This window comes from Xiphophorus hellerii, chromosome 3 (genome assembly GCF_003331165.1).
Source record: "Xiphophorus hellerii strain 12219 chromosome 3, Xiphophorus_hellerii-4.1, whole genome shotgun sequence".
NCBI classification, from domain to species: domain Eukaryota; kingdom Metazoa; phylum Chordata; class Actinopteri; order Cyprinodontiformes; family Poeciliidae; genus Xiphophorus; species Xiphophorus hellerii.
In genome coordinates this window covers 13,305,491-13,317,806 of record NC_045674.1, presented here as the reverse complement: position 1 = coordinate 13,317,806, position 12,316 = coordinate 13,305,491, and the positions used below count along the sequence as shown (strand labels likewise).

At 36.4% G+C, this 12,316-nt stretch overlaps 2 protein-coding genes across 4 annotated transcripts; both read left to right on the top strand.

The window, feature by feature from the left end:
- Positions 1-8: 8 nt before the first annotated feature.
- nop2 (NOP2 nucleolar protein homolog (yeast)) lies at positions 9-6,519 on the top strand. Its single transcript, XM_032558264.1, has 16 exons — positions 9-110; positions 1,142-1,271; positions 1,368-1,410; positions 1,487-1,551; positions 2,493-2,788; positions 3,171-3,381; positions 3,468-3,667; positions 3,763-3,852; positions 4,058-4,145; positions 4,251-4,391; positions 4,467-4,606; positions 4,728-4,817; positions 4,924-5,046; positions 5,420-5,517; positions 5,608-5,744; positions 5,831-6,519. The coding sequence occupies exons 2-16, from the start codon at positions 1,163-1,165 to the stop codon at positions 6,259-6,261; spliced, it is 2,262 nt and encodes a 753-aa protein (XP_032414155.1). The 5' UTR covers positions 9-110; positions 1,142-1,162; the 3' UTR covers positions 6,262-6,519.
- Positions 6,520-7,243: 724 nt separating this feature from the next.
- On the top strand, positions 7,244-12,310 carry ing4 (inhibitor of growth family, member 4). 3 transcript variants are annotated; one of them, XM_032558270.1, is made up of 8 exons: positions 7,244-7,354; positions 7,806-7,877; positions 8,657-8,823; positions 8,937-9,051; positions 9,167-9,275; positions 9,367-9,511; positions 11,441-11,502; positions 11,609-12,310. In XM_032558270.1, exons 1-8 carry the CDS (start codon positions 7,318-7,320, stop codon positions 11,646-11,648), a joined length of 747 nt encoding a protein of 248 aa, XP_032414161.1. In that variant the 5' UTR covers positions 7,244-7,317; the 3' UTR covers positions 11,649-12,310. The 3 variants fall into 3 exon arrangements, with proteins under 3 accessions (XP_032414161.1, XP_032414160.1, XP_032414162.1); XM_032558269.1 differs by having other exon boundaries at positions 7,245-7,354; positions 9,164-9,275; XM_032558271.1 differs by lacking the exon at positions 7,244-7,354 and adding an exon at positions 7,408-7,492 and having other exon boundaries at positions 9,164-9,275.
- The last annotated feature ends 6 nt before the right edge of the window (positions 12,311-12,316 follow it).

Here is a 12,316-nt window from a genome sequence, read left to right as displayed (position 1 = left end):
GCAAGATTAGTACGTCATTTTCATGCGCCGGATATTCTCCAGCAACGTGTTGAAGGAAATTTCACGTGTGGAAACCTGAAAGTCTGAAGTCGAAAAGCATCGACTAGTGGGTGAGTATTTGAGTTTTATGTAGTTACGCTTGTCTGTGAAGCCAAAAAAACTACAAAGTTTTCGTAACTGAAACATTTTAAATGGCCAACTGGGTACGCTGAAGCAGGTCTTGTTTTATAAAAGGCTCATTATTTTATAACCAGATTCGTTTGTCCCTGTGCAGCTTAGTGCTAACTCGCTCGTCAGATAATTGTTCAGCTTCATAGATGTATATCTTTTAAGAAACAAAATAATCGAGTAAGTAACGCAGGCTTTTACTACTTATATCTACATACGACCTTTTGCCTAACCCTTTTACATATATGCTCCCATGTCTGCCATGCATTTTCTTCAGTCGCTGATTGTCTTGTTTCCATAAGCCATGTTTCTGAACCTATTGCTATAAACAGAGGCTTTTTGGCACTTTTGTTAGTAAAGTTTGCCATCAGCTTAAGCTGGCCACGGTGGGGTATGTTAGTAGTTTTTAATTCAGTTTTATCTATTTATTTGTATTTTAAATCCAGCAGTTCTCATACTTACACTTCCCTCTGTAATATTAATAGTTTATAAATCGGATCATTAGACTCTTAGAATTCACTGTTTTTACTAAACACACAAGTGCATTCTATAATTACTTGGGTGTAATATTTTTATTACTGAAGGATTTGTACTACCAATTGTTTTTAGTTTAACAACAACCTGTGCATATGTACATTACTTCTTCACCATGAAAGCATGTTATTTGCCACAATTATTTTTGAAGGATGTTCATTCACTGACAAATTAAATAGTGTCCACTGTACTGTCAGGAAACTCAATAGGACTATTATTTATTTCCATGTTCTTATTGGTCAAAGCTAATTAGAGCCACTGTAGAGGGTTTATAGAGCAGCTTGAGGCTTCAAAGCTGAGGGTTACGTTGTAATGGAGGCCTCTCTACAGTACGTCAGACTCGGTATGATATGTAGGGTATTAATAATGTTTACTAATTTGTTGTTAGGGCAAGGAGTGGTAGTAGTGATTTAATTTTCTCTGCTTCTTCATTTTGAAGTTGTAGCTTAGAGTTGGAGTCATGGGTCGGAAGCTTGATCCCACCAACAAGGTGAAGAGGGGGCCGGGTAAGAAAGCCAAAAAGCAGCAGGGAGCAGAGGTTGAGTTGGCCAACTTCATAGATACAGAAGGTAAGTATCTTTTTTCTGATCCTTAATGAAAACAAAAGCACACATTGTTTGCTTCTTTTACTGCCGGTTGTGTGTAACATTGTATTGTCTTTGCAGAAGATGCAGGACCAAAACGTTTGTCAAGTAGAGCCAGAAAAAGGTAACAGGTGGACTGTTTAGCTTGAAATACAGCCACGGTGTTTGCAAGGTGTTTAGTAACGTTTGCAATTTTTCAGAGCTGCTAAGAGAGTTGAGAACCTGAAAAAGCCAGAAAATGTTGCTGAGAAACAACCAAAAAAAGGTAAGCGCGTCAATCTGACCCATTGTCCATGACATGTTTTAGAAATGACAATAAACCTGTCACCATAAGCAACATTTAAATGTGCCTTTGGATTAATTGTACACAAAGTAAAGTATTTTTGGTTCTGTCCATGTTAATGTACTTTCCACTGTGTTTTCACTTCTCATCCACCTGGAAACTGTATTATTATTGAAAAAAAATAACATTTTGTAATAGTTTCTTGCTCACATCTGTTTATTCTTTACTGTCATAAATTTTTTTCAGCTTTATTTTGAGGTTTATTTGAAAGATTCATGGATGTGATGGATGTCAAACTGTCGGGAGCAAAAATAAATGGTTTTCAACACATTTTGTGTTGAAATAGTCATATTGGATGTCAAACTCTGCCTGGTGACCTACAACCTTCCCAGTGTTCAATGTTCTGACTTTAGTTGGTGAAGGCAACAAATAATACAAACATTTTAAGGGAAATCAACCTGAGTGTAGCTGAAGCAATACTGGGCTAAAGATTAAAAAAATACAACACTTTTCCTGCTCACATTTTGTATATTTGACATCCAAGCAACACAGCTTTGATTTATTAATTTTTAGCATTATCGCTACCTGTCAGCTGTGCTTAAGTACAATCCCACATACCTAGTTGAAAGATTGAAAATTACAAATATCTGTTTTGATTAAAAAACAGCTACGGAGTGGGGTAATTATTTACACATAAGAATGAGGGGTTTTTTTTAAACAAGAACATTTTTATGCATACTTAGAATAATGAAGGAATTCTTTGATCAAAAAATAATCCTAGATTCTTGTTCACTGCAAAATTTTAAATAAATGTGTTCTGTATTTGAACATTTATAGAAGTTGTTTTTGTATGTTTCTTAAAGGCTCTCTCCATCTGTCTGAAATTTTAATTGAAAATATGTGCTTATTATCTCTGTCCAAAGGATACAGTGATGACAACAGTAAATGGTTGAAACCTACAAAGAGGAAGCGCAAAATGGATGAGCCTGAAAGTGAGGATGACAGCGAGGAGATGTGGGAAGATGAGGAAGAGGAAGAGCAGGTGCTTCTGCCGAAGAAGGGAGGAAAAGAACAAGAAAAAAAAAGTGCAGATTTGGAATTAAAAAACCTGGAAGATGATGATGATGAAGAAGAAATGGTTGACGACTATGGTGCAGAAGATGATGGCAGTGGACAGGAAGAGGAGGAAGACGAAGAGGAGAACAGTGATGGAGATGATGTATGTTATCTCATTTATCTCTCTTTTTTTATTTATTTATTTAAAAGTTGGCATATAAAAAGCTTCTGTTTAATGTAGCCAGTCCACTATGGTAGATATTAACCATTCTACAGTGTTTGAATGTCACTTTAAGTTTACTCATTCTTTTTGTTAACTTTTTCATTTCCATGTGAAATGCTTCTTTTTAGCTTTTCTGGAAGATTGTGAAAGTCTACAGGTTTTCTTTTGTTTCCTTTCAGAAGTTTGTCAAACTTCACAGTTGAAAGTTAAATTAGTCCTCAGGCCATTTGATCAGAAGTCTAACTCTGCTCAGGAATGATTAGATGTTATAATTGTGGCAAAAAATTAAATTAACTTAATTTGTTGATTTGATCCACTTCAGCTTCTTCCAATCGAACGTGCTGCCAAAAAAGAGAAAAAACTGAAGGAATCCATGGGTCTAAGCAGTGACGATGATAATGAAGAGGATGATGACGATAGTGATGAAAAGCATAAATCAGATTCTGACATGGATGAGGAGGAAACAATCCAAACTAACGCGGATGATTTTGATACCTTCCGACTTCCCTCAGCTGAGGAGAGTGAGAAGGAGGGTGAGTCTGTTGTTAAAATCTGACAGCAAATCATCAGGAAATGTTCTGCAAATGGCCAAACCTTCATCTCTCACCTGTGTTTTCAGGTGCCCTGTCTCTGGACCTGAAGGGAGTCCATCAGAGAATAAAGGACAACATTGATGTCCTCTGTAATTTCTCAGCAAAAAGGGAAGAGGGGAAAGCCAGAGTGGATTACCTCTCTCTTCTGAGGAAAGACCTTTGTACTTATTATAGCTACAACGAATTCCTCGTTGAGAAATTAATGGACCTCTTCCCTCTCTCAGAGGTTGGTTTGTTTGTTTTGCATCCACAAATCTATGATTCACTGAAAGGTTATGGGTGGCAGCTTGAAAAATAAGTAATTTTTGTTGCTTTCGGCAGCTTGTTGACTTCCTGGAAGCCAATGAAATTCAGAGACCAGTCACAATTCGAACCAACACGCTGAAAACAAGGAGGCGGGACCTTGCACAGGTAACTACTCTGGACTCTTTAGAGTATGACAGTGCCAACATCAAACTTTTTATATATTACTGTCCCTTATACAAAAATCTGAAGCTATTTTGGTAATGTATGCAATACAGCAGGTACTGGCGTGTTTTTTTTTTTTTTTTTTAATTCAATTTGAAATAAATGACATAATTTTTACTTGGACCATTTTGTATTTGTCCTTGTTTAGGCTCTGATCAACAGAGGAGTTAACCTGGACCCACTGGGGAAATGGTCCAAAGTGGGTTTGGTAATCTATGACTCCTCAGTACCTATCGGTACGTTTCTCTTCAACATGTTAACTCTAATTTTAGCCTGAATTTTTTTCAGAGAAGCATATTTCAGCCGCCAGAGTTTTGATGTCATGCTTTGTTTGAATCCAGGTGCGACCCCGGAGTATCTGGCCGGTCATTACATGCTGCAGGGAGCCTCCAGCTTTCTTCCTGTTATGGCACTCTCTCCACAGGAAGGGGAGCTGGTGCTGGACATGAGCTCGGCCCCTGGAGGAAAGACCTCCTATATGGGTAAGATATGTTACTCTTATGCCTGCAAATTATGTGTTGAGAGCTAAATGTTGAAGTGAATGTTCCTCCGTTTAGCTCAGCTGATGAGAAACACAGGAGTGATCGTAGCTAATGATGCTAATGCTGAAAGACTGAAGAGCGTGGTGGGAAACCTTCACCGCCTCGGGGTCACTAACTCCGTGGTCAGCAATTACGATGGCAGGCAGTTCCCAAAGGTAACTTCATTTCAGATGTTCATTTGCAAGACATAAATAAAAAACATTTATTTATTGGTTTAAATAAATGTCACGACTGCATTGTTTATAATTTACTGAACTATGGAGGTTTTTGCCACAGGTAATGGGAGGGTTTGACAGAGTGCTGCTTGATGCACCATGCTCTGGCACAGGAGTTATTGCAAAAGATCCAGCTGTAAAGACCAGTAAGGTGAAACGTCACAGCTTGTCTCTGCCCATTGATCTACAGATACCCTCTTAATTAAAATTTCATTGCGCATTAAAACATCTTCCCTCTAATCTTGTTTTTCGATTAGGATGAGCCGGATATTCTGCGCTCTGCTCATTTGCAAAAAGAACTGCTTCTATCAGCTATCGACTCCGTGAATGCAACGTCTTCTACTGGAGGATACCTGGTCTACTGCACATGCTCAATAATGGTATGTGTTACCACAAAATGAGGTTTAGTCAGGACTGCAGTGACGCTGATGTCTGAATTATTATTATTAAAAACATTGCAATCTATTCACCTTAACATAATCTGAACAATTATATGAAATCAATAATTTATGGAACAAAAACACAACATTTTACTAAGTAGTTTTAGTCTACTTTCTAGTGCAAATATTTTTGTTTTGACTTATTTCAAGAGTACTTAATTACAAGTAACTTTTCAGAAAGATATAGAAGCTTGTTTTAAGTAAATAATTCATGTAATAATGATAAAAGTTTCCCACTGTTATGCTCATTTCATTTGTGTCGATGTTTGTCTTGATTTAAGCTTTGATAGTAACCACGTCTGTCTCCAACCAGGTGGAGGAGAATGAGTGGGTGGTGGACTACGCTTTGAAGAAAAGGAATGTTAAACTAGTCCCAACCGGACTTGATTTTGGGAAGGAAGGCTTCACCAGGTAATGGAAGTTAACTCCGGAGAGTATACCCATTTACTGACTGATAAACACTGTGATCATTAAATAGAAAAACATTTATGCCCTCCGTAGTTTCAAGAAATTTAGATTCCATCCTTCCCTTCAACTCACCCGCCGTTTTTACCCACATTCCCACAACATGGATGGATTTTTTGTGGCCAAATTTAAGAAGTTCTCTAATGTAACCCCATCAGCTTCAGTTGGGAAAGGTAACTCTCTCAAATCTGAGTCCAGATTGAAATGTTTTCTCTGTTTAATGTTATGATTGCATAACTTTTTGTGTTGGTAATTACAGAAGATGAGACAACAGAAGCTTCTGAGGCAACAGAAGCTACAGATTCTCCGAAAGATAAACCGTCCAAAAGCAAAGCAGCTAATGAAACTGCGCTAGCAAAGACGGATGCCCTAAAGCAAAATGCCAAAGCTAATGGAGCAGCAGCTAAAAAACCAGCAAACATCAAGATAAAAGGACAACAGGGCTCTCAGACTGGACCAAAGAAGGCAAAGATTGCCAAAATGGATGGAGAGACTGTGAAAGGAGCCCAGGCAAAGAACCCTGCAAAGAAGACTCCTGTCCAGACAACCGTACCAAAGACTGTCAAAAAAGATGGAAGTAGATTTGAGAAAAAGCAACCCAAAAAGGGGAAATCACCCTTGAAGATGAAGAACAAGATGGGAAAGAATAAATTCAAAAAGATGAAGCACAAGTTTCAAAAAAACAAATAATGTTTGACATGTGAGCAGTGAAACATTTCAGATTACAAAGAAACTTTGTAGAGTCCTATTAAATACCTGACTCCCTTTCTCTATATTTAAATATTCTTTGGGTCAATGTTATCTGTTTCAGAGTAACGTGTTAAATATGGCTATATGCTGATAGATTTGATTTTACTGTTTTTTTTCTGTTTTATCTGATCTTTAATGTTGTAGGTTTGCTGCAGGTGAACATAACCTCCATGAAATAATAAATGTTTTAAGACTTCCCATTTTTTTAGTTATTTGGTTTTAGCTGTCTGATTTTAATCACTTTAATCTTCAAGAAAATACATTTCTTTAGTAATAAAACATCACCTAAGAGAATACATGTAGGTTCATATATATAAAATTAAGTTGAAAAAGTTTGTTTTTGTTTTTTTTATCCTGTCTATAACAAAAAAAGACGTTTTTATTATGGACAAATTTAGTTTTAAATATTGCTGTGACTCATTCATTCACTGAATAAAGTAGGTATTTGTTTATATATTTATTTTGGATATCACAAACTTCGGTTCCTTTCTCATATTAGACTATTAACAGTTGATGTACAGTATCATACATTCAACATTTTTGCTCATGGCTTAAGTACACGGGGCTGCTGTTTTGGCCCAAAGGAGTACAGAAAAATAAAATCGAGAACTTTATGTAGAATTTAAGTAATTATAATAAAGAACTTAATATGTTGACTATAGACATATTAATGTAAGCTTTACTGCAGCTCATGTCTTTGGTAGAATTTAACTGCAAAACAAAAAATTATTTGTACCTTTAACCAAGGAGTCTGTATTAAACCGCTACTATTTCAATTGGTAAGAAATAGTTGCAATTTATTTTAAAAATGCGCACTGTAATTTGAGCTCCACGCATGTTAAAAATGTTATTCTCATTTCTGTTAATTTCTTAAGGGGGATGGTGAACACAGTAGACATAAAGCATACGAAGATGGAAGTTTTTTTTCCTTAAAAAGTCTTGAAAATCAGATTGGTCCATTTCGAAACGGAAACTGCCTTGTTTACCTTTTCCAAGATGGCGGCGGGGATGTATTTGGAGCATTATTTGGACAGTAAGCTATAAATGACGCCTTGAAGTTGTTTGCACATGTTCAATTTAATTTAGTCAATTAATTGTTTGCACATAATTATGCCCCGCAGTTCATGTCTATTTATTAGATGGAGGAAAACGCGTTAACCACTTTCTAACGGTCAGTCTTTTAGGCTCTGTCTATTTCCTGGAAAAGCGCTTTGTAGCGAAGCTAAAATGCTGCTGGATATCTCATAGTAGATGCAATGTTTCAATGCTCACTGTCGATGTACTTTGATTCATTTTACCCGCAAAAAAATCCGTATGTTTGGTATTTGTTGAATAGATTCCGAATACAAATTAAATGGCATTTCACGTACAACATTAAGCTAGCCACCGCACTCGCATTGTTTTTTTTCGGTTTGTTTGATTGTGGCGATTGTGCAATTAAACTGATATGTTTTTATCTTTCCCCAACATCTTCATCTATCCAGGCATTGAAAATCTTCCCTTCGAGCTGCAGAGGAACTTTAATTTGATGAGAGATCTCGATCAACGCACAGAAGGTGGGAATAAATCAAATTGAGTGTTTGTCACGTATATTCATGAGGTATCCATTCTTCTAGCATTATTGATCTATATATGTTCCTGAATTGTATTTTAGATTCCACCAGTCATTTAAATGATGGCTTCTACTAAACTTACCTTAACTTTTTTAAATATATATATTTATGCATAAAACCAACTGATTAAAATGTTTTATTTTGTGAATTGAAGTTAGGGTGCTTTACAAAGGTTTTTGTACTCCTTGAACTTTTCATATTTTATGTTTTGTTGGGATTTTGTGTGACGTACAAAGTGCAACATCCTTGTGACATTGAAGCAAATGGATACAATTTGTTTTCAACAAAGTGTCTTGGATCTTTTCCGAATTTATTTTCAAATCTCAATTGAAATTGTACATCAAAAATGAATGTGCTGAAGATTTGTGTTTGCTACACGTTGACAAACACACTATGCCTCAAAAAAAACCCTGGTCCGAGTTAACCTCCTTTATTCTGATACCCCTAAATAAAACCCAATGCAACCAATTGCAGAAGTCGCTTAATTTGTAAATTGAGTCCACCTGTGTGTAATTTAATGTCAGTATAAATCCTGCTGTTCTTTAGAGGCCCCAGTGGTTTGCTAGAGAATATTAGTGAACAAACAGCATCATGAAGACCAAAAAACACACGAGACGGGACAAGAAAAGGTTTTCTGCACATCAAATGGCTTTTACTTTTTGTGAGCATTTCTAAAAGTTAAATAAAAGGACTAATAAAAAACTTATGCTTATTTCATTTAGACCTAAAAGGACAGATTGACTCTCTGGCTAAAGAATACACCTCCAACGCCCGGACTCTCTCCTCTGATCAAAAACTGTCCCTACTGAGGCAGATTCAGCAGTCCTACAGTAAATGCAAGGAGTTTGGAGATGACAAGGTGCAGCTGGCTATGCAGACCTATGAAATGGTTGGTACATCTGACATAATCTTAATATTCTGCATACATATGTTCTAAACTTTAAACATTTAAAGATTATACACCACATATCAGTGGGCTGATTAGTTTATTTTTTTCTACAGGTCGACAAACACATCCGACGCCTCGACACAGACTTGGCTCGGTTTGAAGCTGACCTGAAGGAGAAACAGATTGAGAGCACAGACTACGATTCCACCTCCAGTAAGGGAAAGAAAGGTGTGTGTTTGCTTTCTATTTTCTCTGTATGTGCTTTGTTTTGTTTTGACGACTTGTACAGTTTTTACAAATCTGTGCTTTGTGTAACACTGGAGTGTTTGTGTAATTCCAGTAGACACCAGACAGAAGGAGAAGAAGACCGCCAAAACAAGATCTAAAGTGAAGAGCTCAGACGAAGATGGAAGTCCCAAGAGCGCACAGAAGAAAGTCAAACTTTTTCAGCAGTATGTTTTTATATCTTGTCATGATCGTGCGTAGGTTTTAATGGTAAAAGAACACTGGTGTTATATATTTTTTTCTCCTTCATTTGATCAGAGGGGAATTCAATGCCCCTGCCTCCAACTTTGGCAATGTGCACCCATCTGATGTGCTGGACATGCCTGTGGATCCCAACGAGCCCACCTACTGTTTGTGCCATCAGGTGTCTTATGGCGAGATGATTGGCTGTGACAACACCGATGTGAGTTGTTGTTTTTTTTATTGGTGAACAACACAATAGCTTAACGTACAACCTTATTTCACATGTGCTTGTGTGCAAACTAAGCATTATTTGTTCATGTTGCATTTTTGCTGTGGATTTATGAATTATTGGGAGAACTCAAAAGACAGTAGTTTTCTGCACTTGTATTTCTCTTAGTTGGTGATCAAGAACAGTTATCAAAAATCAGCAAAATGCAATTAGCTTAGATGAATCAAACACATGCAGCTCAAGAAACGATCCAAAACCCTGTACTGCCTTTTAACTTTGAGTCCTTCTGCCCTCTGATATTACTTTTTATATTTCTAAAACCTTTTCAGAGGCCAACGTTTTGTGCTCTGCCACTCATTTTATATTCTTTTTGCACCTTGGTCAAGCATGTACAACTTCCTGTATGCATGACTTTCTATGGTGTTTACAGCACTTGTAAACACCATCTCATGTGCCATAGTTTTCTGTAGTTTTCCCATAATTTCAGAACTTTTTTCTTTAATTAATGTGACCCAAACTGAAAAAAATAGCTTAAATCTTGTGGAGGGAAAATAGATAATAAATGACTAAAATAATGTGGTTAAGTGTGCACACCCTTAAGCTAATACTTTGTTGAGTCACCTTTTGATTTTGTCCCAGTCGTCTCTCATTGGGTTTTCGTCTACCAGGATGGAATATCTTAACTTGGTATTATTTGCATACTTTGCAAAAATATTCCAATGCTGTCAAAGACAAACTTTCCCAGCTGAATTAAGATTGGCCTAAAGATTTTAACAGAGATTTGGATATGGAGATAAATTAAGATTTCAATGAAACAAAATTACTTCCAATGAACCTATAGCTGATTCTGTTGCAATAAAACTCCTCCACCATTTGTATATAAACTATCCCAATGAGAATTTTCTTACTTGGACTGTTTTTTTTAGTCACATAATGATTAAATGAAGTGACTGCAAAAGCAGATTAAAAATGGAAGTGTTTTTTTCAGGAGTTTCTCATCCACAATAAAACTAAATGCACTTTTAAAATCATAGCACTTTGTGAGTTGAGATTAGGAATTCACATTTGACTTTTGTGTACACATCTAATATGCTAGTTCACATGGGGCACAAATACAATCTATTCTAAATTTGCTCTTGCATTTTACAGCAGCACCCACCCCATCTATGTAAAATATGTCATGGAGTTTTCCCTGAACCTAGGCAGGCTTGGTTTTCCAGTTTTTCTAACACCCTACTCCATGCTCTGTAGCCCAGTCATGTGAGGAATGTTGGCGTCTTTGCTGTACCACTTTGTACACTTTGTAATAATCTCAGCTGAGTGATACTTTTCGATAATGCGGTCCGTCTCATTCTTGTGTATCTTTTTGCACACCACGGCTCTTGCTGTGAGATGTGACTGAGGAAATGTCAAAGCAAAATACTTGTAGAAGAGCTGTGTTTTTATTTTATTTCATTGTATTTTTTTAGGTTAATTTGAAACATTACTCCTATTTAGCATGATTTTCAATATGTTGGTTAGTTCTGAAAAAACAGAACGTTGTGTGTACATTTCTGCACCTATGTTATTTTCTATTTTGATGTTCACTTTTTACATTTTAAGTCAGTCAGTTTTAGGGTGGAAAACGTCCTGAAATGATCTAAAAATTATTTGTTTTGGTCCCATTGTTTACATCATGCAATTTAACAGCAGTGCATATTATTCCTCGATCCAAATCTCAAAATGATAAGCCTGAAACTCTTTCAGGCCCATGCCTCATCATCATTTTAGGACTGCAGAAAAGAAAACAGTTTAATGGTAGCTCTGATTGCGGGCTTTGAACATTCAGCTCTTGATTGCGTCTTTTGAAAAGCTTGGTTTTGTCAAAGTGGTTAGTTTGTGCTACAATAGTGTATTTGGATTTTTTTTTTTCTCTTTCAGTGCTCCATTGAGTGGTTCCATTTCGCATGTGTGGGCTTAACAACCAAACCACGTGGAAAATGGTGAGAAAGTCTAAATCGATTGTCATCGGTGTGTGCAGCAACACAAGTGTTTTTAAAATTGTTACAGCTCCCCGTAGCCACCTCAATTTTTATTCCCCCTCTGCAGGTACTGCCCTCGCTGCTCTCAAGACAGAAAGAGAAAGTGATTCACCTGGTCACTCTGGAACAAAACACAGAGAAAAAGTTTTCTTCATTTTTATTTGACATCTTTGTTTTACATTTGGTGCTTTACTCTTTGGTTTACGTCCTTGCCTTGGTCTGATGCAGTGTGTGAAGGAGCCAGACGGTTACAAATGTATTTAAGTTTTTTTTTTTTTTAATGCATAACAGTTTTTAGTTTTTATTTAGTTATCTTTGGTGCTCTTATTGTGACTTTTTCATATATATAATTTTGTCCACATAACTAATAAACACTACAGCTGCTCCATCTGGTTTAGTAGTTGTAGCTCTGATATACAATACTGTATATCATATGATATTCACATGGACAAGTGAGAAGTTTCTATATATTAATGAAAATCAGCCTTGAATGGTTTTGTTTTTTGTATTGTTAATTTGCCCTTGTTTAAAATTGAAACACTATTTTTAGATACATTAATAAGACAAAACCTGCTTTGTGACACAGCATTAGATATATGTGGTAGTGAATTAACCCATTTTAATTTAACACTTTTTATTTGACTGCTGCATAGAATTTAAACTACATTCTTGAAAAGTATTGTCATTTCTGTAGCTGAAATATTGGTGCCGGGGTGAGGGGATGATAGGGCTGTCAATCATTTCAATACAGCCACTACCTCAAAAAACACTCCTT